Source organism: Tasmannia lanceolata, unplaced genomic scaffold, assembly GCF_043159265.1.
Source record: "Tasmannia lanceolata isolate RefF3 unplaced genomic scaffold, GAP_Taslan_0.1 ptg000013l, whole genome shotgun sequence".
NCBI classification, from domain to species: Eukaryota; Viridiplantae; Streptophyta; class Magnoliopsida; order Canellales; family Winteraceae; genus Tasmannia; species Tasmannia lanceolata.
Window position 1 is genome coordinate 18,328,345 of NW_027518690.1, and position 27,384 is coordinate 18,355,728.

The following is a 27,384-nucleotide window of genomic DNA, read 5'->3' on the forward strand; positions in this document are numbered from 1 at the left end:
TTCTGGAATCATCCTCCTCCCCCCTTTTTCTCTCCACACTTTTCTTAAAACCGATTCTCACCCTTCTCCTTTGAGAAAGTTTTCTCTTCCCTTTAAACGTGGGTTACTAAAAAAAAGAAAAATCTTTCGAGAGATCTACCTTCCCCCTCTTAACCTTATTGCTCTCTAATCAGGAAGCAGAATTTAAGAATTGATTTCCCAAGAAAGAAGGCTGCCGAATACTGTTTCTAATCAAAGCCAAACATTTCCAAAACTAAATACATATAGCACAGAGAGTTAACGATCATGACCTGTTAACAAAAATGGCTTTATATATATATATATATATATATATATATATATATATATATATATATATATATATATATATATATAAAAGAAAAATCTCTTACGTGAACTATTTTCTAATATGGAGGGATGAACCAATGGAAATGCGGTCTTCACTGCAAGCTGATCCCCACCGTACGTTTGGCATGCCGCGATGTAGATTAGTTGCGCTCTCAACTCATTGGTGTAAAATGATCTGGATCGTCCATTTAATAAGCCACATTGAATGAAACAATGAGAGGCCCCACTTAAATTTGGTCGAACATGTCTCTCTTCCAAAATTGCAATTTTAAACATTAGTGGGCCCACTTTTTCTCCCACGCACGCCCATTCCAGTTTACATACCCATTTCAGTTAGATGATCAAAACCGTTCATTTGATGGGCCCACAGAAATTGCATCCCAAAATATTTCCATTGGATGATCTCAGCCGTCCGATTTATGGTTCACGGCCCAAATAGATTGCGCGCCCCAAATCACTTCCATAGAATGGTCTGAACTGTTCATTTGATGCAACATAATGTAGATTGGCTGCGCCCCTCTAAATCATTTCTGTAGGCTTATCCGAATAACTTAACTTGATGATCGTAACAACATTGGTTGTTAAAACAACGTCTCTGAGATCCTGACCGCTCCCTTGATGGACATCTTCATTCATTAGATCGAAGCAGGCTCAAAACTCATTTTTCATTAAAACCATATGCGGGCCTCCTGATTGATCCGAATTTAAACAAATGTTCAATGCGGGCCTACCGACGGGTCCAAGTTCTCTCTTGTTTGGGATTCTTCCGAACAACCCTTCTCAATCACTTAGCTGGAACATGCAAAACACGACGAAAACGACCAAAATATTTAGAAATGTAACAGACGGACGCGGAAAGGAAAGACATTGGAAAACCGATAGAAACACACTAATTTCTTTATCGATTAAGGCCGAGCAAAATGGGGGTGTCTACAGATTTCAATCACTTGCTTTGAAAATCAAGTTTAAAACAATATTGAGGAAAAAACCAAAGAAAATTGATTTTTACTGGAGAAAAATTGATTGTCCAATAAAAATATGGAATTTAAAAGATTATGATCCATATTTCATCATACTGAAATTTCAATCAAAAATTCATCCATATAGATCATATATGAAAATAAACCTTAAAATCAACCTAAACATGCTCTTCTAGATATAAGATTGAAAAGATAAAGAACGCATACCGTTGATTGCTAATCATTGTCTCTAGGGTGTGTAGAACCGGAATATTCGCTTTGACACACCCTTATAAACGCTAGAAAAACTCCGAAGAACAATCTAATAATCTCCAATATGTCGAATATAGAAGAAGAATGGAAGAAATAAGATGGAACTTTGGAACAGATGAAGTGGAGAAGATGATCCAAATCCCAAACCAATATGGGACGATTTTCCAAGCTTGGGAGCAAGGTTGGACGAAATTTTGTGATTATCTCTCCCTAGGGTTGTGTGTTGTTTATATAGAAAATTAAGAGTTTGAATTAAATAAGAAGTTTCCTTTGTGAGGACTCCATATTTAGTAAGTTTCCAATATTTTCCTCTTTCTTTCTTTCCTTTACATTCTAAAATAGAGTTGTTTTCGAATTAGGGTTCCTTTTAAGCAAGAATTTTATTCTAATTATACCAAAAGAGATATTTCAAGATTATTTTAGAAGCTTTCACATATGGAAAACACACCCTTTTATGAAATATTTCCGTCCAAAACGGACTGCCCAACGTTGGAGCTCATTATTTACCTATTTGGAGGCAGAATTAGGAAAAATCGTAAACTACAAAGTTGTAGCCCTTTAAAAGACCTTTCCAACACATATATACACTTTACATTTGGCAAATAGGTTGAAGAGTTATGACAATTTTAGTGGGCAGGAATTCCAATCCAAATGGGACTCCCTGATTTTAAAGCTCATTTTTTACTTGTTTCGTGGAAGAATCACAATAAGTTATAAATTAGAAAGTTATAACGCTTGTCGAGACGTTCCCAACAAGTATATCTGCAAATTTTTTGAACGAGTGGTTAAAAAGTTATGCCCGTTTTAGTGATCTGATCATATTAGCCCTTTCTCTTTCTCATCTTTTATGAAATCCATCCCATTTCAAAGAATAATTCGTAATTTGTAATGGTGGGCCCACACCAAGTGATACACATGGTAGGTCCTACACACATGACCTAACCTCATGCACCCCTTGGAAAAATCATTTTTGCCCAAAATGACCTCGTTTGATCAACACATGTCAAAAACCATTATGGACCCACTTCATCCCCCTGTTCATGATCAGATTCATTAATCTAAAAATAAGTCATATCTTTAGCCTAATATTGTTAAGAATACCTAAATCGGATGTGTAGGCCCTCACATCCATTAAACCTTGCTTCGGTCCTATTCGTTTTGTATTTTTTGAACCGATTTTGAGTCCAGAAGTTATTATTGGACTCAGTTTTATTCAATTAAATAGCATATTCTTAACGAATCTAGACCCAGAAAAGTGTTCCTACGCAGCTGCGCAGGGAGTACCTGCACATTAGTGGCTTAAAAAGCCTCTGATTGGTTTGGATGGCGGGTCCACCTTTGCGGGGACAACAAAAAGCAACCAATCAGTGGCTTTTTAAGCCACTAATGCACAGGTAACTGTGGACACCGATCCCGAGGACGGTGAGCGAGGGATACGAGATCCCCGTCAATCCTCTAAGGTCTCCACAATGAGAAGGAGAGCTCTATCAAAGAACTCTCGAAATGATGCCACTCACAGCATGGGTGGCGATATGAATGAGATACCTCTTGATCCGAAGACAAAAGCCTCAAAACCAAGACGTACCTGAAATATGAAGGGTCGCCATCCAAGGAAGTCGGCCCTGGATTCCATGAGATACTCTGTTGCAACGGATAACCAGAGATACAAAAGTCCGTGCCTGATAACGAATGGGGAAGGTGTTAAGCGCCCCCAATTCGCCCAAGTGCAAGCACCTGGTCTTTTATGCCATTTATTATTAAGTTTGAAGAGTTTTGGGCAAAAATCAGATGAAATTGGAACAAATATCCCCGAGAAAACGTCTTTCTAAGCATGCATGACCCGGGGATGGGCAAAAGAAAATAAATCATACAAATCCTAACTCATCGCATCTAGTCGTAACTCATCACATCTAGAAAAGCAGTAACATCCGCATGTACAGCTACGAATAAGCAAGTAATATAGCAGATATGATAAGCAGGAAAGCAGTAAATAATTACAGCTAAGCATATGATCATGATAAGTAAGCAGATAAATGCTACAGCTAAGCATGTAAATAAGCATGAGAAACTGTACAAAAGACGAGCTAAAAGATGCTAGAAAATAGTAATCAATCACATGCTAACAAAGTAAGCAGGCTAACACTAACACATAATAAACCAAAGACAAAAACATGATAAGCTAAAAGATGCAAGGAAAGAAAGGAACCAGAAAATCGTTGGTATGCGAGAACCAAAAATACCAAGGAAAAGAAAAGGGAACATATGATAGACTCAGGGAGCGAATCTAAAGGAATCGAGCTCAGTGATCCTGATCCGCTAAAGATCGGACAAGTCTCGCGGTCGTCACAGCCTATCGTTGGGCTCAGCGAGGACAATCCCTATGAAGGAGCCACGCTACGTCGTCACCCGTCCCAAAACCCAATAAAACGTCGAAAAATCGATGAAAACCAAAAAACCACGATCAAGATCGGAAATGGAATAAAGAGAGGGCTCCGAATGACCTGTTAATCACCATCCTTGCCCATTTTGGTTTTTGTTTTGAAAGGTTTGAAAGATATTTTAGATGTTTAAATGATTTTTTGGATCTTGAGGAACATAAAGAGAATGACTCTGAATGGAGAAGAAACCTAAGGAAATGTCCCTATAACCGAAGGAATCCCGAAGCCCGAGTAGGATCCCTAGGAACGTGAGAAGAGCAAACCCGAAGAAGATATCCCGAACCCTGTAAGAAATGATGACCATGAAGAAGATGAAACCCCTAAGCCCCATGAGAAGTGACGAGATAAGAAAAGAGACATAAAGAGCAAAAAGGGTGGCTCAAGAAACATTCCGTCATCGCCTACCCATGAGGATGGATTCCTAGCATGAACGAGTGAATCGAACATTGGTGGTAATCCTGAACTCTGATGAGGATTCCCGACCTAGACATAAACCCTAGGACTAGAGTGTGAAGCCTAGACATTAGCCTAAAACCGCGAGAGCAAAGAAGGAGAAGAAACAATAGGGTACTTCGATGAAATGAATTTGGGGAACTTAAGCTTCGTCTACATGGAAATCACATAAGGGTCGCATTCGAAAGCCAAAACCTGTCTCGCTTGCCTTATTCATAATAAATGAATGAAGTACTGACAATCACAGGTTAGATTAAGAAAAGACACCAAAGACTCGAGTTCCCAGCTGATGCAACCGAATGCCCATATTAAAATCGCACAATGGAATAGTATGGAGTTAATCTTTAGCAAAGGGGGCAGCAAGGGTCCAATTCCCAATTATATATTATCGAAATGCCCGAGATCAAGTTGAGAATTGAGACCAAAACACAAAGACCTATCATCGTACAGCTTGGACTTGTACACTAGAAACTTCAATTGAAAACTCCTCGTGATTCCCTTTCTGTGTCATTTAGGAACACACTTAGGAGGGTCAAAGGGATATGAGAGATAGAGGGGTAGAGACTAACTCTGTTTGTAACTTTTTTAAGAACAAATTGTCATCACATCCCATTCACACAACAATCACTCAAACAAATCAGGTTTCCCGTTACCCAAAGAGCACTTATGGCAGTTTAACTCTTCTTAAGATAATTCTCACAAAATGAACTAAGAATGAGAAACAAGAAAAAAGAACTAGCTAAGCTCGCACAGATAATAAAACATGGTGGACTAGATGTCTGATCTCCAAAGCAATACATACCAGGAAAATATTGACATCTTTCTCCTGCTCCATATTTGCACAAACTCAATTTGTCTGTTCTTCCTTGATAGAATGAAGGATTGTGAGCGCTCACTTGGAATTGTGACAGTCATTGACATCTAATAAAACGAAGGGCACGAGTAGATTTATCCCATTACTAAACATGGTGGCAGAATATCACTAACATAAGAGGGAGCTGTGTAAGTTTAAAATTGACAAAATGACCCATAGGGCACCCTAATTGGTATACTGATTTAATGGGTCATGAGACATGGAAATAATTCTTCTTTCAATGGGGTCTAGATTTACCAAGGTCCAAGCCATGTCAAAACTCATTATCCCTGCTTCCTTTTCCTTCGCTGCTACTATTCTTAATTAGAGGATCAGACAACTCAAACGAAGTTCAGACACAACATAAACCAAAACTAAAAATGTAGAACTTAAATCATGGAAATTAATATATCAAGTAAACCAAACCCACATGCATTTGTATATCCTACAGATATGAAAATGAGCCAACAGGGAATTAAAGATGAAGAAAATGATGGGTTTACCTCTTTGATAGAGCTCTAGTCTCCTCTAATCCTTGCTTTTCAATGGCCGTGAGAACGATGATCGGCATCGATGATGGCGGCAAGGTTGGATCCGGCGAGAAGATGGCAACGAAAAAAATGGTAGAATCCCCTTTCTCGATCTCTCACTCCCCTTCTCTCTGCAAATTCCCTCTCGATCTCTTTTTGTGTATTTTCCCCAAACAACAATGGAAGAGATGGTGATGGAGGGTTGCTGAAATGAAAAATGAAAAGAAATTTATGGAAGTAATGGTGTTCGGCTATGGTGGAAATGGGGGTTTTAAATAAAAACAAACAGGGGAAGAGATCAGACGAGTGACAGGTTATGGTGACAAGAAATCGAGATGATGGAGGTGAGAAATGAGAGGGAAAATGAGCTCTGTTGATGGGGTGGGGTTTAGATCGGGTAAAAATGGGTTTGATGTAGGAAAATGGTGGCTGCTAGGGAGGTGAGAGAAAGGAAGTAGGGACGTGAAGGGTGGTGGTGGTGGTTCGATGGAGATGGGTTTTGGGTAATGGGTTTGAGGCCGGATTCCAGCAAGGACGGCCGGAGTAGATGGGGTTTAAGAAGAGGGTTTTGGTGGAGGAGATGAGGGTTTAGTGGTAGTGATGGTGATAGAGGTGGTTAACGAAGTAGAGGAGATGGGGTTTCAATGGGGGTTAAAAGAACAGGGATTTGGAGGTAGAAGAAGGTGGGGGTTTCAATGGAGGTGGAGGTTGGAGATGGTCGGATTCCGGGCCGGAATCTACCAATCTCGCCGGTAGAAAAGGTGTTGGGGTTGAAGGAGATGGAGGTTGGAAGCTCGGTTGGGGGGGATGAGGGCTGAGAAGATGAAGCTCGGCTTGGTGACAGGGAGTGGTCAGAAGTGATGGAGGTGGTGGCCGATGGAGTGGTGGTGGTGTTGGAGGAGAGAAGATGGTCGGGGCCGGAATCGGGGCTCCGGTAATGTGGCCGGAAATGATGGCCGGAGGGTGGCTCGACGATGGGGCAGCAAATCCCCTTCTTCTTCTCTCCCCTCTGATTTTCTTTTCTTGCTCCTTAAGAAAACCCCCTCTCTAAAACCCTAATCGATTGGCCCTTTTAAAGGGAAATGATAAAATAACACCCCCTATTCCTTCCTTGGACAGCAGCCCCACTAGTGAATTTATGATTACTCTTTTTACAAAACAGGGCTGTCTAGGTTAGAAAAGGGAAATGATATATTTTCACCCCATTATCTTCCTTGACACCCTCACCCAATGCATTTATGTCTACTCTTTTACCCTACAAAGGGGTGTCTTGGTGAAGTAATCATAAATACATTTGATTTCTTTTTCCTCTTGAGACAACCCATTTGAAGAGAATTCACCCCCCCCCCCCCCTTCTTCAAAAGAGAAATGATATCTACACAACCTATTTTGATATTTGCACATATTCGGCTCATCTTTTCCCCCCATTTCTTGCCCATTTTCTGTGAAATTTTGCACAAATCTTCCAAGGACAGCAACAACCCTTCGGGTAGGATCTCACACACAAACGAACAAGATGGATTAGTAAAAATATCAAAACCAGGTTGTAATCAAGCATTTGGAACTTAGGGGTGCAAGTAAAGGGGTGCTAATACCAAAACACAAGGGCATTTCACAATTTTTGCAAATTTTGTGACATGAGAGTGGAGATCAAGGCTTCCAATTCAAGCGGTTTCTTGGGTTACGAACAACGATCAATGGGCATGGTAACAACAAACTCTTGACCATAGATGCAAGAAATGCCTAGGGAGGGGGGGAAACGCGTTTTCAAAACGGGTACGAAACGCCCTTTGGAAAATTGTGAAACACCTCCAAGTCGTCGGTGAAACGTTTGGGAAACGCATTTCCAAGAAATGGGAAACGCGTTTCTTGGAATTTTAAAGACTTTGAAAGGATATATTATACCCCCTTTAGTTTACTGTGGACAGCCTCTCTAGTTTAAAAAGGATAGTCATAAATACACTAAATAGGGCTGTCCTTTTATACTTCTATAATTTTGTTTTATGATTGATATGATATGAAATTGAAATGCATATTTATGATTTATCACTTTGAACTTTGAATTTTGAATTGTATTTGCTTATGTTAGACTTAGAACTTAGAATTATATATATTATATTCAAGATTCTAGTACAAGCATTTTCCTATTAATGTGTGTTACCATCACATTTATGTGTTTCACTAGCGTTTCCTTTTGGTTTCACTAGCGTTTCCTTTAGGTTTCCCTTGCGTTTCCCAAGACATTTCACAATGCATTTCACATGTGTTTCTCTATCGTTTCCCGCTTCTCGTTTCCCCTTCGATTTTTTTCACGCGTTTCACGTACCGTTTCCCGTTTCCGTTTCGGTAACTATGCTCTTGACACATAGTAAATTTTGTGACTCGATGTCTTATTCCTTTTTTATAATAGACTGAACTTCAGTATTTAAAATCTGCAGCAGTGGTTGAGCCTCTAGTTCAATTGGTTGGACTTTGTTCTGTAACCTTAAGATCAGAGGTTCAATTCTAGCTTACCTACCAAAAAACACAGGAAAAAAAGGAAAAAATTTTCATTAGGTAGATGGAGTGCGACAGGTTGATGGAGTAGAGATTTTATGAGGTTGTGCAGGATGATCCTAACTCTCTCATCTGTAAAGGTTTCAGCAAATGAAAGGTTTTGATCATTCTATGAAGTGGGCCCTTTGTACTTTTATGGAATAAGAATCCCATAAAAGGTGAAAATGTAGCATTTTAAGAAAATTTTAGCGGTTTGTGGTACAAGGCATCATATAAGGCCCCCCTGTATATGGAAATCCAACCCTTTGTAGTTTCTACCATTTTAATGTGTTCTTTACTAAGGTCAAGAAGACTTGGATCGCTTTGATAAGAAAATTTGTAGTAGCTCCACAACAATACTCTAGTACACTGAAAAACACTGAAAACACCCATGACTCGATGTCTTAATTAAAAATACGGAATGCGGATAGCTGCAAAAAGTAGGGTCTAAATTTCTGTTCTTGTCAAAAACTATTGACACATAAGTTCCACTAGTTGACTCTGCAACCCAAAATTTTTTTTTTTTTTTTTTGAATGATGCCTGTTGTGATCATTTCCAAGAATGAAAGTTGCCAATCCAGGATCATTCTACATGTCAAAATAATATTAATGGGGACAAAAGAACACATGTCAAGACAACAAGCCATACTAAGTGAATATTTTTTGTTAAGAAAATTCATCTAGATTTGATTAGCATATAGCTGGTAGCTTAAAACCTACAGTAACCCTCCTAGAAACGTAAAATAAACGGATGAATGAAAAAGCCCATTCAATAAAAAACAGAATAACACTATCTTGACAAGGAAAACATGAAATGGTGTTTTGTTTTTAACGTTACTCACTTTCGACTGTTGAACAGATAACTAATTAAAGAAACATGATCAGCTAATCGATCTAAAGAAGTTTCGTATCAAATCTGAATCATGTTGAATGTGCAGTTGGGAGGATCCAGAGTTAAAGCTCAGATCATTAGTAGAAAGTAGGAACACTGAAATAATTGGATTGAAAGGAATCAACAAGTCAAGACAATCGATAGATGTAATTTCAAATAGATAGAATGATGATATTGGGAAAATAACTTCTTAGACAAGGATGAATTACATTGAAAAATAAAAAACAATAAGTAGAAACTGAATTTTCATTCTAATTAGTTCACTGTAACTCCACCTCAGGAATTAGAACACAAGGAATCAAATTCTCTCTTTGATTTCAGTTAATGGTTTCGAATCTATAGAACACTAGAAGAAAACTCATGCCAGCACAACATGAAATCCTTATTACATCATAAAACAATCAAATCTTCTAATGAACTGAAAAAGGGAGAATTCAACTGAGTCTAAATTCCAATAAAATTATAAAGAGATGCAGATGATTCATACCAAATACAATTAATGGAAGTGAAAAGCAACTGTTGCTGTTGTTGCAGGTACGGATGCAACTTGGGTTGGGCTCAACCCGAACCCGACGGGCTCAACCCGATTTCGGCTTGGGTTGGCATTTCCTTTAGCCAGGTTGGGTTAAGGTTGGGAAAAGCCAAGCCGGTTTAATTTCTGGCTGGGATAGGGTTGACGCCTTGGGCAAACCAACACGAACCTGAACTAATCCTCAGTCCTCTAATTTTGTTGTGATTTTATAAAAATCAGGGTTTTTTTTCTGTATTTTTCTGTTTTTGCCCTAAGCTAACCCGAACCCATCCTGACTCAACCCGGTTAGGTTTGAGAGATTTAGAGGCGGGTTGGATTAGGGTTGACCATCCTTGACCCGAGGCTCAGGTCAGAGTTGAGGGAATGCTATCTCGGGTCTAGGGTTGGCCTCAACCAGATCCAACCCGACCCGAGTTGCACCCATAGCTGAAGGGAGACACGCATGGCAGCAAATGAAAATCAATTATCAGTATAGTAATCCTATCGTCGATCAAAACTTGAGAGAGTCAAAATAGTTTTAATTGACTTTCTAATGAAAAATGCGGACTCGGACAAGAACGCGGCCAACGTAAAAGGGACTCAATGCGGGTGCAGGGAAAAATGTGCAGAAACGGTGGCCATCTTCTGAACAAAGGTAAGAAGCAAAAATCTTGGATGGTTGTGGAATGTGGTAGCCGAGAAATCTGTCAATAGCCACTCAATTTGCCCATGCCAACAACTCTTCCGCGGGTTCAATACTAAAGCTCTCCTCATGTAGCTGACATTAAGTCTTTAGTTCTTAAGTTGAAGGGAAGCCATTCATATCAGACGACTATTCCCAAAGTTACTGTAGGATTCGAGCAGCTCAAGGTGGAGAATTCTGTTCTTGCCTTGATGTAACTTCATAGTTTCAAAACAATTGAATCTCAGCTAGCATAGGTCTTAGAACTTGAGATTTCTAAAATTACCAACATTGCTTTTTCTGAGGGCTGTAGTTCAGATGCTTCCGAAAGTTTGCACATGCCAAGAAAGCACCGAATGAAGCAATCCTTTGTATTGAAATGTTGACAATCAAGAGAGAACCCAAGCATATTATGTTTAATCCATTAAAAAAAGACAGTATATTATGTTCAACACTAGCAAACTAATGAGATAGATGTGTACGTGTAGAGAAAATCGTGATTAAAATAAGAGATTATGCTGAAATGAAATCTTTTGTCCTCTCAATTCCCGTTCTAATCAGTCAGTTTATTAGGGAGAATCGAATAGAGCAGACAACACTATGGACTCCTTTGGTTTCCAACAAGGGCATATGAGAACAACCTTTTCACTTCATGGCATGCTTAAAACCTCAAAACAACAAACACCATTGGTTTTTGCAAGTGCATAGGCTACTGCTTTCTTAATTACAAAAAGAAACATTGGAGCGTTCAAAAAGTACCAGGACTACAATCCGAGTACATCCAAAATCAGTGAAGTACAATAGCACCAGTTACTACAGCAAAATAATTTGTGTTAGCTCTTTCTCACAAGATTTACATGTATCTTCAAGCCACATACCGTCCCTTCTGAAAGAAGCTCCAGCGAAAACTATGCGCGGGATTTTGGTGGCAATGCATCGGGTTCGAGGTGCCATGACCCTTTTGGGATGCCATGCTTTTCAATGCCAGGCACATCAAAAGCCGGAATCCGATGAGAGAAACTAAGCAACTCCGTTCTTGAAAGCAGTTGTACCAACTTGAACCCCTCATACAATTCCCTCTGGTAAAATGTCATACAACCGTTCACTTGGTCCAATCTTGCGATGCTCATGCCAGTTTCCTCTGAAAAATCTGAGAGGATCTCAACAACATGACATTGGTAGTTGTTATAGTCAGAAAGCTTCCATTGGTTGTGCCAATTCTTATACAATGCCCAAATTTCGCCTTCCCTTGGGTAAATTTTGTAGAAAGATTTCTTCATACTCCGCTCACATTTAACAAGGAAAGAGAACTTTGACATCCCCAAGTTAATAGTCGTTCTACTGGCTCTAAATATCCCACAAACAAATGGTAGATTTTCTTCCACCCAGAGGATCTCATCATCATGCATGGGGTGAGGTTCCAAATATTTCACACATACTTCATTTGGTGAGACCACATTATTTACTTTCACATATAACTGGGGCAAGGCGTCTGGACCATCATATACAGCCCATATCTGATCTTCAGCAAAATCCTTCACCGACCATTTGCGCTTATAGTCTTGGATTTCTGAGTCTGATCTATTAACATTGGAACCCATTTGCAAATATACATTATATTCATGTCTCTCTGCTCCTCCATTTCTTTGAGGCTTAATTTGAGTAGAAATCCTCACTTCTTGGGCATTGGTTTTCTCCGTCGGCTTATGGAATACATGCTCTTTGGCATTCACAGAGTCTAAATCTCTTAGCTTCTTTGAAGGCAGCTTGTTTGATGCAGATATTCCACTACTTTCACCATTGATCCCCTCAACAAACCTTTTACTGAAAGACCTTTGTGCATTAGATATGCTCCCCATAACAACCACTTCCAGGTCTGCATTTGTGACTTCACTAACATTTGGTGTCTCCAAATTCAAATATCTACAACCCCTCCTGCTCGCATTTCTCTTCAAATCAAACACCGAACGCTCTACGCCATCCAAAAGCACAGATTGAGCGTCTCTAATAAATTTCAACGCAGATTCAGTGCCAGTGAACATTTTCTCGACAGGTTCTAATAGGGAAGCGAGCTTTGAATACTTGGATTTTATTTCATCATCATTTGCCGAAGGTTCGAGCTGAAGAACCCAATACCAGTCAATTCCGCAACCTAGAGAATCCGTGCTGGCGGGACAGAGCACGTTACAAACGACTTGCATCTCAGAAACATCTTCAAGACCCGGAAAAATCTGTCTCGCTTTGTTTATCATCGCCCTGGCACCCTCATAATTCTCGCTAGTAATCATTAATTCAGCCATTTGCTTACATTTAAGAGCCTCTATCTTAAAAGAATCCATCTATTTCTATCTATCAAGATCTCTCACTTTCGTTGAATTTAAACCCCGATACTTTGAAATCTTGAATTCGATATATTCAACAAAATCCACTGTGATTTTTCATCACAGCTTCTACTTCCAAAAATGATCTGAAATTTTCAATAAAGGAGGAAAATATTATGACATAGTTAAAGATTAAAAAAATAATAATAATAATAATCCCAGGTTCTCCTTCCAAATCCAATCTGTCAGAAATTTCCAAAAATAGAAGAAAAGGGATGGTGAGAAAATATCTAATAGGGAAATGATAAATTAGCCCTTTTATTTACCAGGGCCACCCCCTCCTAGTGGCTTCATAACTATTGAAAGAACTCACACAGACACTAAAGAAGGGTGGTCATGGTTAAAACAGAAGGCGCATTTATCACCATCCTATTATCCTTCTTTTAATGTACCATATCCATTTCCAAATTCAAGTTCTGAACTTAAATGTGAGAAAATATCATCACCCAGTTGAAGATTTAAAAAAAAAAAAGGAAAACCTAGAATCCAATTTACATTCAACCATAAATTTAAATTCTAAGTTTACTTAGCTCTAAAAATTTGAAAGGAGACTAAAAAATCTCATGACCCAGATGAAAATATTCATCACTGAGGCGAATGACACAAAGAAATTTCATGAAAAAGACCCTAGAATCTAATTCTTGAATCTCCTTAAGAATCAATTTTTGACACAAATGCAGGGCTAAAAAGGGAAAAATCGGACTTACCTCAGAAACCCTAGAAAAAAAGAAAAAAAAAAAAAAAAGAGAGTTGGAATTCATTATGTGGAGAGAACTTACAGTGTTTGTATATACTCCAGCTCGATTCTCAGCAGTGAAATGCCTCTGAGTGGGGTTTTGGGTTTTGCAGGGAATAAATACTACATGCCCTTGTTTTGATAAGCACACTCTTTTCACGTATTTCTCGTCAGCGGAACAGAATTCATCATCTGAGTGGGGTTAAGGAATGTTCGAAACTGCTAATCAACATTTACATCGTAAAACTATTCCTAAAGTCTTTAATTTTACATAGAAAGGCTGTAAAACTTTTTCATTGATTTTGATCCCTTTTCTTCCCCGTGCCACCCACTCTTGTGTAGTTAGTATTTACGAGCTACCACTTCTCTTTTTAGTGGGGTGCAACTCGGGTTGATTTTTTGGAATTCAGGTTGAGTTTTTACCTTAAAATTGGGTCGGCTCCGGGTTCCTATTCATTTTTTAGCAAATGCTCAACCCAACCCGACCCAGGTTGCACCCGCTTTACATGAAAAGGGAGTGTCCGGGGAAGAAAGGGGGATGAATAGATCGTTTCCCTTTTTTTTTTCTAGGTTGTTGGACTAACGCTCTATTTTGCCTTCTAGGAGTTGAGACAAGGCACATAACCAATACACTAAAAGCTCGAGAGCTGAGCACATTAGACTAAGCCCTTTAAACATATCCCATACTAGGCTTGGTCCCACCTAGTCTCATACCTACGCAGGCCCTGCTTAGGATTGTATCATCCTACCACGCTTCTGCATCTACCACCTGCCACTCTGGTGGTTTTCACTCTGGAATTTTAGGGTGATGATAAATTCGCACCCCCTCTAGGATAATTCGCACCCCTCAATTTGCACCCCTCTAGGATAAATCCGCACCCCTTTAACGTGAATTGATGTGGCAGACTTTAGGGGTGCGAGGGGTGCAAATTTATCACTTCTCTTTTCTTTATCAGCGCCTTGTAATCCTCTCTGCAGGTCAACCTGTCCGTAACTTGAACATGGGAGGTGGTGGTTATTTTGATACCAAATGTTAATAACCTAACCAATATGCCAAAGCTCTGGAGCTGATGGAGCGTGTTAGGCTAGCTCTTTAAACCTGTCCCATACTGGGTGGGTCCCACCTAGTCCCATAACTACGCGGCGCCTTCTTGTTTTCATGCTTCAATCTCTATCTCACGAAAAAGAAAATTCGACTATTTGCTTCTTTCTTTCTTTCATTCTTTCTTTTTTGTTTCTCAAATCTATTTTTCTATTTCGTTTTTCCGCTTTTTGAATTCCCTAAATGCATCAGTGTTGGAATGAGTGCTCTTTGTAGATCTTGAATTTCTTGCGGATAGTGTGAGCTTCTTCTTTTTTTATGTTTTGTTGAAATTTATTGATTTTAGTTATTATGTTGCAATGGCAGATGAATTCTAATCTTGTTTGATGCATTCATGTCATAGGATATGATTTTTGATATGTTGGTATAGCAGATAGTGTTAGTTAAAATGGATTTTGAGGTCCAAATGATGGGGTTTGTTTGTAAATCTGATTTTTTTATTTTTTTTTTGTTCTTTTTGAATTTCTTAATGTGATTGTTTTGGAATGAGTGTTTTGGTATATTTAAAGTGATTGGTCATAAGATAAATAACTGATTTAAGAAGCTCTGAATAATTTTTGGGAGCATGCATTGTTTCAGTGTCTGGGTCTGAATTTTCTATTTCCCTCTTTTTTCTGCTTTGATTGAATTTCTTATTTGGTGAATCTATGCTCTGGTATGCTATTCTTGAATTATTATATTTTAAGCTGGGCTTAATCTCCAAACACAAGGGTTTATTTGCAAATTGCCACATCTTTAGATGGTAAAAAAATCCCTCTTTTATTTCCCATGGTTTCCGTTAGTTTCAACATAAGTTGAACCAAACTCTAGAATCGGCGGAGACGGAATCAGCCAATTCCGATTCCCGATTCCGTCAATCCAAACACGCCTAAAAACATCATAACGTAAGAAACTCTATGGCTGCATTTGGATTGCCGGAATCAGGAGTCAGAATCCACCCTTACCTAGGGTGGCAAAAATCAACCCGAATTCCACCCATCAAGTAGATGATGGGGTGCAACTTGGGTCGGGTCGGGTTGAGATTTGTTAAAAAATGAATTGGAATCGACCCAAACCTTACCCTATTTTATTTATTTATTTATTTTGGTAGGTAAGCTGGGATCAAACCTGCCACATCAAAGTTGGGAATCAAAGCCTCAACCATTGAGCTACAGGCAGGCCCAACCCCGAACCCTATTTTATGGTTTGAAGCTTAGTCCGAATTCCCAAAAATTGACCTGAGTTGCACGGTTGCACCCCCATTAAATGGATGATCAACAAACTGTTGTGCTGCATGTATGGTGGTAATGGATTGGGTCATAGGGTTGGTTCAAATTTATCTATTTTTTTCGTGTGTAAAAAAGTAGCAACTCATAGAAATAGTTTTCCATTCCAAAGTTTCCAAAAAATTCCTGGAATCCCATATAGAAAAGCCCAAAAAATTAAGCTACTTAAAATTGGGGGGTTTTTTTCCACATTTTCAGGGGCTTTTCATGCTCTTAGATCTCATCCTCTCCGCTCATGTCTCGCAACTGGCTCTACTTTTTCATTGTTGCCAAACAATGCACATAATTTACATATTGGTGGTCCCTGGTATTGCTGTGATTGTCACATTAAGCTGGAAGGACTGGTTGAGAGAACAAGGAAAGACCATCACAAAATGGAAATACTTTTTGCCCTTAGCTATATGGAAGAAGAGGAAAAGTTATGTACAAAGTGGAATGATATTGCAAGGCAGACAACCCCTTAACCTTGCTGAAACTATGTATAAGTCTTAAGATGCATAGAGGGAATTTTGTGTGAACAAAAGACACAAATACATCCAAAAATGTGAGATATCAAGGGCACCATTTTACTGAGGGATAACCTATCCGTCGAGGGGAAGAAGGGATTTGAATGGATGAGATTAACAGATGTAAATTGATCGGCACATCCCCACGGCAAACAGCTTTATTTGCTCTTTGCCTTCTAATGCAAAACCTGCAAAAAGCCCACAAGAACCACAGTAAGATGAACTCATCTGTACTTCTTCTTTTCATGAAAGTTATAGCCAGATGATAATCTAAGTAATGGTGAAGAAGAGAAAGCGATCAACAGACATTCCATAGAAAACAAAGAACCACAAGAAATTATATGTTGTGTGCGCGTGAAGTCCAGTAATTTTCCAGAATTACAGCTGGGCCCACTTCAAAGGATGATCAATCGGAGGGTTAGATCATCAAATGGAGATGATTTATGGGGTACAACCTATTTACGTTGTGGTCCAACAAATGAACAGTTTGTATCATCCTTTTAAGCAGACCCCACTGTACTTTTGAAAAAATTCTTGACTTCAGACCCACACACCATATAAAAGCTCTTAAGAACCACAATGATCCTAATGGTTTGGATTAAATTTCGAAAATGCACGTACCACAACAGCTACCTGCGGATACAAAACCCTTAAATCTGTCAGCAATAGGCAAAGCTACACACATTCTAAGAGTATTAGTCAAAATACTGTATATGTTAACAATTGCATACAAATGCCCTGATATATAACATCAATTGGACCATTTATAATTTTCAAAAGGATTTGATTTCAGAGCATTGGTTGGAGGTATAATGACAGGCAGTACCAAGATGGCATTTTTTATTTTTCTTACATCAACTCTAGATGGTATTCTCAGTATAAACAATGGTGTTTGGTTAAAACAGGATACCAGAACTGAACCATATCAAAAGGAAAACCACACTAATGCTATAAGCAAAATATGACATTTGCAAAATATGTTATGCACAAATAGGTAATAAATGGATACATTAACTGATGAAAGGGGGAACTAAACCCTGTTGTTTTTCAAGCATTACAAGAAACACAAGATGTGCTAACTGACGAAAGGGGATAAAAGACACTTACAGATGGCCCAGAGATGCAAAAGGAGTAAGACACTCACCGCATGTATTCTTCTCTTTATAGAAGTTGGGGATTAAAAGCTAATAAATGGGATAATAAATAGGTAAAACATCGGAAGGTTGGCAATATATTTTTCGTCATTTACTAATTACTACCCATTTACTGATAAATAGGTAATGAATGGCTGCTTTCATTGCAGCTTAATGTTCCTACTACTGACAGCATCGATCTTCAATGCAGAAGGCAAATCGACAAAATACGGGCTTTCTATAATGGTGGGTTGAATAGCCAAATCACCTGGAGTTTTTTTCTAGTAGATACTTGTCGCTGAAACCGAACGCAATGCCTTTGACTGAAAGGAGGAGACAAAGATGGAGGTGATCCCAGCTTTCCCTTTTCATTCCCATTTAATTTCGCTTGAATCGAGAGGAAAGTGCAAAACCTCTTATTCATAAAATTCACTGCCGAGAAGGAATGTCGGGTTGCCTGTGAAAAACGCCGAAACACAACTCGGAATAGGAAAGTGATGTCAATTTCCAAGTCTATCCAACTTTCATGGCTATCCAAATGAACTTGTAGTGAACTAGATGGAATCCAATTAGAGAATTTCAAGAAAAACCACTTTGAAAATCTTCAATTTTAGAGAAATTGTTTTTTTTATAAATTGTTCCAAATGAGATCTAATAGTTGGATCTCTTTCAAATTTTAGTGTGGCAAGAAATCCCTTTTGGGGGACAATGTCAAAATTTCAGCTCCAATTGATTGATCATAGTCGTTGGATCTCTGAGAAATTTTAGAGTTTTCTGACTATGGTCTACCAAACATAGTTAAAATTTAACCCGTTCCAACGGAAATCCTCATACCATGAAAACAGAATCTAATGAGAAAATATTACCCAAAAACAAACAGTATTCCAGTAAGAACACGTTAAAAACATGGAATACGATTACATAAGTTCCTCTTGTTGACTTTGCAACTCAATCGTGGTCAAGGACGCTCTACTAAAAGGTTATGCATCCTATCAAGATCATTTTTTTCTTTTTGAATGATGCCTATCGAGATCATTTCCAAGAATAAAAGTTGATGAAGACAAAAGAACTTATGCCCAGACAACAAGGCATACCAAGTGAAAATCTTTTTGTTAAATAGATTTGATTATCTTATAGATGGTATCTTAAAGACTCCAGTAACCCTCCTAGAAAAGTGAAATAAAACGGTGAATAAAAAGTCCATTCACTTAAACAAAACATAAGTAGGAACAAAGAAATAATTGGATTGAAAATAATCAAAATCTCAAGACAAGAGATAGATGTAATTTTAAATAGAATGATGATATTGGAGGAATAAGTTCTTAGACAAGGATGAATTACAATGAAAAAAATAAAAACCAGTAAGTAAAAACTGAATTGTTCACTCTATTCAGTTCACTGAAACTCCAGCCCAGGAATTAGAACACAAGGAATCAAATGCTCTATTTGGTTCAGTTAATGGTTATAAATCTATAAAATAGTACAAGAACTCACGCCAGCACAATTTGAAATCCTTATTACATCATAAAACAATCAAATCTTTTAAAGAATTGAAAAAGGGAGAATTCAACTGATCCTAAATTCCAATAAAATTATAAAGGGCTGCAGATGATTCATACCAAATGCAATTAAAGGAAGTAAAAATACAATACCCATCCCTAACAATTACGGAAACTAGGCGCTGCCACATTCATAATCTTCTTTCCATTGAAAAGCAACTGTTGCTGTGGTTGAAAGTAGGGGTGCAACTTGGGTAGGGCACAAGCCAATCCCGACAGGTTCAACCCGATTTCGGCTCGGGTTGGGTTGGCATTTCCTTTAGTTGGGTTGGATTAGGGTTGGAAAAAGTCAACCATGTTTAATTTCATGTTGGGTGTGTTACGGTCCTAAGTAGGGGCCCGCCTAGGTATGGGACTGGGTGGGACCCAGCCTGGTATGGGACAGGTTTAAAGGGCCTTGCCTAACGTGTTCCATCAGCTCTGGAGCTTTTGGCGTATCGGTAAGGTACCTAAAATTTGGTATCAGAGCAGCCACCACGTCCCGTGTTCGAGTCATGGAAGGGGCGACCTGTGAAAAGCGCTACCTGGAAAAAAGGCCAAAGTGAAAGCCGTCACAGAGTGGGCCGCCGAGGATGGCAGATGCGGAAGTGCAGTGGTATGTTACGGTCCTAAGTGTGGGCCCGCCTAGGTATGAGACTGGGTGGGACCCAGCCTGGTATGGGACAGGTTTAAAAGGCCTTGCCTAACGTGTGCCATCAGCTTTGGAGCTTTTGGCGTATCGGTAAGGTACCTAACAGGGTGAGGGTTGAGGCCTTGGCCAAACCAAACCAAACCCAAACAACCTCAGTCCTCTAATCTTGTTGTGATTTTCTAAATATTAGGTCTTTTTTTTTTGTATTTTTCTGTTTTTGCCCTGGGCAAACCCGAACCCCTACTGACTCAACCCGGTTAAGTTTGAGAGATTTAGAGGCGGGGTCAGTTAGGGTTGAACTTCATCGACCGGAGGCTTGGGACAGAGTTGAGGGAATGCTATCTCGGGTTTGGCTAGAGCTGGCGTCAACCTGACCCAACCCAACTCGAGTTGCACCCCTAGCTGAAGCGAGACATGCATGTCAGCAAATCAAAATCAATCATCAGTATAGTAATTCTATTGTCATAATAAACATGCATGAGGGGACGGCGGATCAAGAAATATAATATGTTGTTTTACTACTTCAACAATTGGAAACTCAGAATAAGGCTTCCTAGTGTCGCAACAATGACACCTATTTTGTCACAGATGTTAAGGTTAGTGTTTCAAAACACGGATGCAGTCAAAATGCAACCAAATCAAATCCTAGTCCACTTGGCACGACGTGGTCGAGGGTTTCAAAAGAGTTTTAATTGTCTTTACAGGGCAGAACACAGACTTAGACAAGAACACGACCAAGTTAAAAGGGAGTCAACACGAGGGAGTGTTTTTTTTTTTGAACTGGTTAGTTGGTGCAGGGAAAATGCGCAGAAACGGTGACCTTACTCCGAACAAAGGTAAGAAGCAAGATCTTTGATGGTTGTGGAATGTGGTTGCCGAGAAATCTGTCAACAGCCTCTAAGTCTGCCCATATCAATAACTCTTCTGCAGGTTCAATACTAAAGCTCTGCTCATGTAGCTGACATTAAGTCTTTAGTTCTTAAGTTGAAGGGAAGCCATTCATGTCAGACAACTAAGCCCAAAGTTATAGTAGGATTCAAGTAGCTCAAGGTGATCGGTCAATGTGACAAGGGAGCAGAATTATGTTCTTGCCTTGATGTAGCTCCAGATTTTCAAAACAACTGAATCTCAGATAACATTTTTTTTTTTTGAATGGCATTGAATCTCAGATAACATAGGTCATAGAATTAGAGAGTTCTCAAATTATCGACATAGCTTTTTCTGAGGGCTGGAGTTCAGATGCTTCAGAAGAATAACAAACAATAACAAATAGAGAATGCTCAAGTCACAAGCTTAACTCATTTACGTCATTTAACTGAATGTTTCTCTTCTCCTAAATGAAACTAAAGACTCAGGTAATGAGAGTCCATAGCAAACAAACAATAACAAATAGAGAATGCACAAGTCACAAGCTTAACTCATTTACGTCATTTAACTGAATGTTTCTCTTCTCCTTTATGAAACTAAAGACTCAGGTAAGGAGAGTCCATAGCAAAAATGTGTCCCAAAGGAGTACACAAGAAATTCCCTTGCAAGAGCGAAAGCAGGAAGTTCTCAATGTGAGAAAGGTCGAGAATCAAGCTTGCCGTTTTCTCTTCTTGTTCGATTTCAACAAGGCAATTTCTCCAAAAATGGAGAGTTTCCCTCCAAAACAAAGATTTCCAGATCTTCTCCTAAATTGATTACAATTCAGAGACTCATTTGGAATGAAATGAAATTGGCTTTATATATCAGCCACACAACATGAAAATTCCTAAAATGACCCTAGGTTATTAGCAATTGCCTAAAGACCCATCTAAGCCACTAAACTACATTATTCTCAATTAAAATGTCAAGAAAATGGCCAAGTCATCCCTTGGATGGCCCACACACATGAAATGAAGAGGAAATGATGCCTAAGCCTTGCATCAGGAGTCCACGCTGATGTTGTGGAGTTTTGAAACTATGGTTATGGTACTTGAAACATTTCCCTCACATCCTCTTTCACAAATTAGGTAAGAAAACAGTTAGTTAAACGGACAGGGTATAATGCAACATTAATGGGAGATCCTATATTGGGGTCCACAACATATGCTAAAATGAAGTTTCAAATCTTTGAAACTCTAAGATAGTAGCAATGTCTACAATCTTTCCGGAGATTCTAAAAAATCCCCAAGACATCTTTATAATTTATTTTATCGCAAAAATATCACAATAATATCATGATAAATTCACGATATTATTTGTTGCCCTAATCTTATTCTTAAATTTTTTATTTTCCCAGTTTTGTCCCAATATAAATCCAAAAATAACAAAAAAAAAAATCAAAATACAGAGAGATATACCCTTCCCGAGAAATGAGGACCTTGGGATATGTTCATGTATCTTAAGGCATATTTCCATTCATAGATTCCAAAATAACAGCTAAACCGGCTTCCTTCCCGACTCTTCCAGTGGGATCATAGACACTAAATACAGCAATCCAATCAGTCAGATAGAATTTAAATAATTTTCTGTGCTGAGAAATGTTAAATATCAACAAATTGTGATACTATTGCTGATAATAGCATACCATTATTTTCTGAAAAGGTACAGTAACTTAATTAAAGACAATGAAACTTGAAATTAAAGCTGGGACATGTATTTGCCTACCAATATCTAGTGTGATCAGAGTGCTGAAAGTAGGTGGGTTTTCCTAATATCAAGATTTAAACCTTTCAAAACTCCCAAAAAAAAAACTCCCATAAGAGGTGGCATGGTTGAATCAGAGATTCAGAAGAAATATTCAAATTGCCATCATTGGACTCTCAATCTGTTACTAGTGTGAATTCAAATAATTGGTAAGAAAGAAATCTTCACACTAAATTGATATGAAAAAGTGCAGAAACATCAGATTCTGAATATAGTCACTATTCAAAGCCCAAGAAATCTAGAAGAGAATGATAATGCTCATATCAGGAAAGTATTGGAGAACGGGAACTCTCCATTAAAATTGAAATTGGTTAAGGAAAGATGGTGTAGTTGAACAGAAAATACCACATGATGATTCAGATTGAAATGGAATGCTTCATCAGATATTAACTTGATCGGTAATGGAGGTATACATCGAGACTCATTAGCCAATCCATATAGTTTGGACATGCCAAGAAAGCACCGAATGATGCTATTCTTTGTATTGAAATGTTGACCATCAAGAGAGGTCTCAATTATATTATGTTCTATAGCAGCAAACTAGTGAGATAGACGTGTACGTGTAGACAAAATCGAGTAGAGCAAACAGCGTCGTGGCTAAAATAAGAGATAATGCTGAAATGAAATCTTTTGTCCTTTTGATTTTCAATCCAATCAGTCACAATTTATTAGGGAGAATCGAATAGAGCAGACAACACCATGGACTCCTTTGGTTTCCAACAAGGGCATATGAGAACAACCTTTTCCCTTCATGGCATGCTTAAAACTTCAAAACAACAAACACCATTGGTTTTTGCAAGTACTAAAACTACTGCTTTCTTAATTACAAAAACGAACACGAAGCATTCAAAAAGTACAAGGACTACAATCCGAGCACATCCAAAATCAGTGAAGTACAATAGCACCAGTTACTACAGCTAAATAAAATTGTGTTAGAACTTTCTCACAAGATTTACATATATCTTCAAGTCACATACCGTCCCTTCCGAAAGAAGCTCCAAGCGAAAACTACGTGCGGGATTTTGGAGGCAATGCATTGGGTTCAAGGTGCCATGATCCTTTTGGGATGCCATGATTTTCAATGCCAGGCACATCAAAAGCCGGGATTCGATGAGAGAAACTAAGCAAGTCCATTCTTGAAAGCAATTGGACCAACTTGAACCCCTCATATACTTCCCTCTGGTAAAATGTCATACAACCATTCACCGGCACCAATCTAGCAATGCTCATGCCGGATTCCTCAGAAAAATCTGAAAGGATCTCCACAACATGACATTGGTAGTTGTTATAGTCAGAAACTTTCCATTGGTTGTGCCATTTCTTATATAACGCCCAAATTTCGCCTTCCCGTGGGTAAATTTTGTAGAAAGATTTCTTCATACTCCGCTCACATTTAACTAGGAATGAGAACTTCGACATCTCCAAGTTAACGGTTGTTCTACTGGCTCTAAATATCCCACAAACAAATGGTAGATTTTCTTCCACCCATAGAATCTCGTCATCATGCATGGGATGAGGTTCCAAATAAGTCACACATACTTTATTTGGTGAAATCACATTATTAACTTTAACATAGAGCCGGGGCATGGCGTCTGGACCATCATATACAGCCCATATCTGATCTTCAGCAAAATCATTCACCGACCATTTGCGCTTATAGACTTGTGTTTGTGGATCTGAACTATTAACATTGGAACCCATTTGTAAACCTACATTATCTTGAAGTCTCTCTTCTCCTCCACTTCTTTGAGACTTCATTTGAGCAGAAATCCTTGCTTCTTGGGCATTGGTTTTCTCCATTGGTTTATGGATTACATGCTCTTTCACTCCTACATAATTCAAAGCATTAACAACTGACCTCTCCGTAACCAAATCAACAATGTCTACATCTCTTAGCCTCTTTGAACGCGGCTTCTCCAATACAGATATTCCATTACTTTCATCATAGGTCTCATCAACAGACCTTTTACTCAAAGAACTTTGAGCATTAGATATGCTCCCCGCAGCAGTCGCTTCCACGTCCGCATTTGTGAGTTCACTAACATTTGGTGTCTCCGAATTCAAATACCTGCAACCCCTCCTGCTTGCATTTCTCTTTAAATCAAACACGGAACGCTTTACGCCATCCAAAAGCACAGATTGAGCGTCTCTAATAAATTTCAGAGCAGATTCAGTGCCAGGGAATTTTTTATCGACAGGTTCTAAGAGGGCAGTGAGCTTTGAATATTGGGATTTTATTTCATCATCATTTGCCGAAGGTTGGAGTTGAAGAACCCAATACCAGTCAATTCCACAGCCTGGAAGTTCCATGTTGGCAGCACAGAGTATGTTACAGACAGCTTGCATCTCAGAAACATCTATAAGAGCTGGAAAAATCTGTTGTGCTTTGTTTATCATCTCCCTAGCTTCCGTGTAATCCTCACTAATAATCATTGATTCAGCCTTTACCTTATATTTAAGAGCTTCTTCCACCTTATCAGAACCCATCTTTTTTCTATCTATCGATCACTTTTGTTGAATTTAAACCCCAATACTTTGAAGTATTGAATTCAGTACATTCAACAAAATCCACTGTGATTCTCACAACTTCTACTTCCTAAAATGATCTGAAATTTTCAAGAAAGGAGACAAATATTATGACAGTTAAACATAAAAGACCCCATCTTTTTTCTATTTATCTCTAACTTAAATTTAAACCCCGATACTTAGAAATCCTGAATTCGGTATATTCAACAAAATCCATTGTGACTTTTGATCACAACTTCTACTTCCTAAAATGATCTGACATTTTCAAGCAGGGAAATGATATCACCACGACCATGTTTTGTTATATGCGCTAATGCATCTTGTCTTTTAGTATTTAAAGAGCTGTCAAAAGGTTATCACAGTTACCAAAAAACTCTTACAAGCCATTTAAAAAATAGAAGATAAGCTAGGACTGTGCAATTATTAAAACATGGTTGTGCTGATATCATTTCCCTTTCAAGGGCCCTCTTTATGCAAGGGCCGGAGAAGGGCCCTTGAATAGATCCACGTCATTTTTAAATTCGGTTGAGAAACTGAATTCGGTTGCATTTAATGACGTGGAAGTTTTCCAGAGCCCTTCTTTAGCCCTTGCGTAAAGAGGGCCCTTACATCTATCATTCCTCTAAACATAAACATGCACTTTGAAAAACATCAAAAACTTCCATCCCAGCTTCTGCTTCCAAATCCAAACAGTAAGAAATTTCCAAAACTAGAAGAAAAAGAATCATGAGAAAATATCTAATAGAGAAATGATAAATTCACTGCCACCCCCATCCTAGTGGCTTCATAACAATGGAAAGATCTCACACAGACACTGAAGGGAGCCCATGGTTAAAACAGGTTATATGGTGTAAGCCTGTATAGTCCAGCATTTTTTCAAAAAGTACTGTCCGGCCCACGCCATAGGATGATCCAAACCGTCTATTTGATGGGCCACAATATAAATAGGTTGTGCCCCAAAAAAATCATTTCCATAGGATGATCCCAACCCTCCAATCTATAGAATTTTCCATAATATGCAGTTCCTATCCTATGGCTATGGAAATGATTTTTTGGGGCACAGCCTATTTACGTTGTGGACCATCAATTGGACGGTTTGGATCACCCTATGGTGCGGGCTGTACATTACTTTTTGAAAAACACTGGACTCTACGGGCTTAAACCATCATCTATCACCATCTTATCTACTATCCAAGTTTTTATATGGTGCAACCCTACGGGCTTAGCCTTAAACCATCATCTGTCACCATATTATCTACTATCCAAGTTTTTATATGGTGCAGCCCTGTATAGTCAAGCATTTTTCAAAAAATAATGTCCGGCCCGCACCATAGGATGATCCAAACCGTCCATTTGATGGGCCACAACGTAAATAGGTTGTGCCTCAGAAATCATTTCCACAGGATGATCCCAACCCTCTGATCTATAGAAGCTCCCATAATATGCAGTTCCTCTATAGATTGGGAGGGCTAGGATCATCATATGGAAATGATTTTTTTGGGCACAACCTATTTACTTTGTGGATCATCAAATGGACGGTTTGGATCATCCTATGGTTAAATGTGAGAAAAATATCATGACCCAGTTGAAGATAAACTTAAATCAACCATAAATTTACATTCTGAGTTCAGTTAGCTCTAAAGATTTCAAAAGAGAGTAAAAAATCTCATGACCCAGTTGAAAATATTCATCACTAGTGTGAAAAACACAAAGGATTTTATAAGCTAAAACCTGGATTTTACATTTTCAGGATTGTAAACTCCAAGTCTTAGCTTATGAAATCCAGGTTTTAACTTATAAAATGCAGTTGGTAAAATCCAGGAAGTTAAAATCATGTAAATGCATTTGATGTTACACAAAACCCTAGAATCCAATTCTTGAATCTCCTTAAAAATCGTATTTTTGATACAAATGCAGGACGAAAAAAGGGGAAATGGACTTGCCTTGGAAACCCTAGAAAAAAAAATAGCTTTCATTCTGTGGAGAGAACTTTCAGAAACACAAACAGCAGCAAAATGCCTCTTGAGTCTCAGTGGGGTTTTAGGCTTTTGGGGGCAATAACGCCCCCACCCCCCGGTTTTGATAACGACACTCTTTTTTCACGCATTTCTCTCCTACTTTGGAAGACAGAGGACCACCTGATAATTCTGCACATTTGTTCACAAAAATAATTTGATGAGGGCACTCCTCGCTTTATTAAAATTACGGGTATGCCCGCACCATAGGATGATCCAAATGGACTAAATAGGTTGTGCCCCAAAAAATTATTTCCATAGGTTTATCCTAACCCTCAGATCTATTAAGGTTAGGGTCAACCCTCTAACATTCAGATCGGAAGGTTAGAATCAACCTATGGAAATGATTTTCGGGACACAACCTATTTAGGCTGTGGCTCATCTAA

At 38.7% G+C, this 27,384-nt stretch overlaps 2 protein-coding genes across 4 annotated transcripts; both read right to left on the minus strand.

Moving 5' to 3' along the window:
* Positions 1-11,165: 11,165 nt before the first annotated feature.
* LOC143890887 (uncharacterized) lies at positions 11,166-13,779 on the minus strand. Its single transcript, XM_077395570.1, has 2 exons — positions 13,635-13,779; positions 11,166-12,941 (listed from the first exon to the last, which is right to left on the minus strand). The coding sequence occupies exon 2, from the start codon at positions 12,811-12,813 to the stop codon at positions 11,383-11,385; it is 1,431 nt and encodes a 476-aa protein (XP_077251685.1). The 5' UTR covers positions 12,814-12,941; positions 13,635-13,779; the 3' UTR covers positions 11,166-11,382.
* Positions 13,780-16,330: 2,551 nt separating this feature from the next.
* LOC143889921 (uncharacterized) lies at positions 16,331-27,134 on the minus strand. Of its 3 annotated transcripts, XR_013254995.1 has the most exons (4): positions 26,927-27,134; positions 23,435-25,063; positions 22,112-22,234; positions 16,331-18,054 (listed from the first exon to the last, which is right to left on the minus strand). XR_013254995.1 is itself a non-coding variant. In XM_077394323.1 (3 exons), exon 2 carries the CDS (start codon positions 24,942-24,944, stop codon positions 23,466-23,468), a length of 1,479 nt encoding a protein of 492 aa, XP_077250438.1. In that variant the 5' UTR covers positions 24,945-25,063; positions 26,927-27,134; the 3' UTR covers positions 16,331-18,054; positions 23,435-23,465. The 3 variants fall into 3 exon arrangements, 2 of the variants coding, with proteins under 2 accessions (XP_077250438.1, XP_077250437.1); XM_077394323.1 differs by lacking the exon at positions 22,112-22,234; XM_077394322.1 differs by lacking the exons at positions 16,331-18,054; positions 22,112-22,234 and having other exon boundaries at positions 23,188-25,063.
* Between the last annotated feature and the right edge of the window lie 250 nt (positions 27,135-27,384).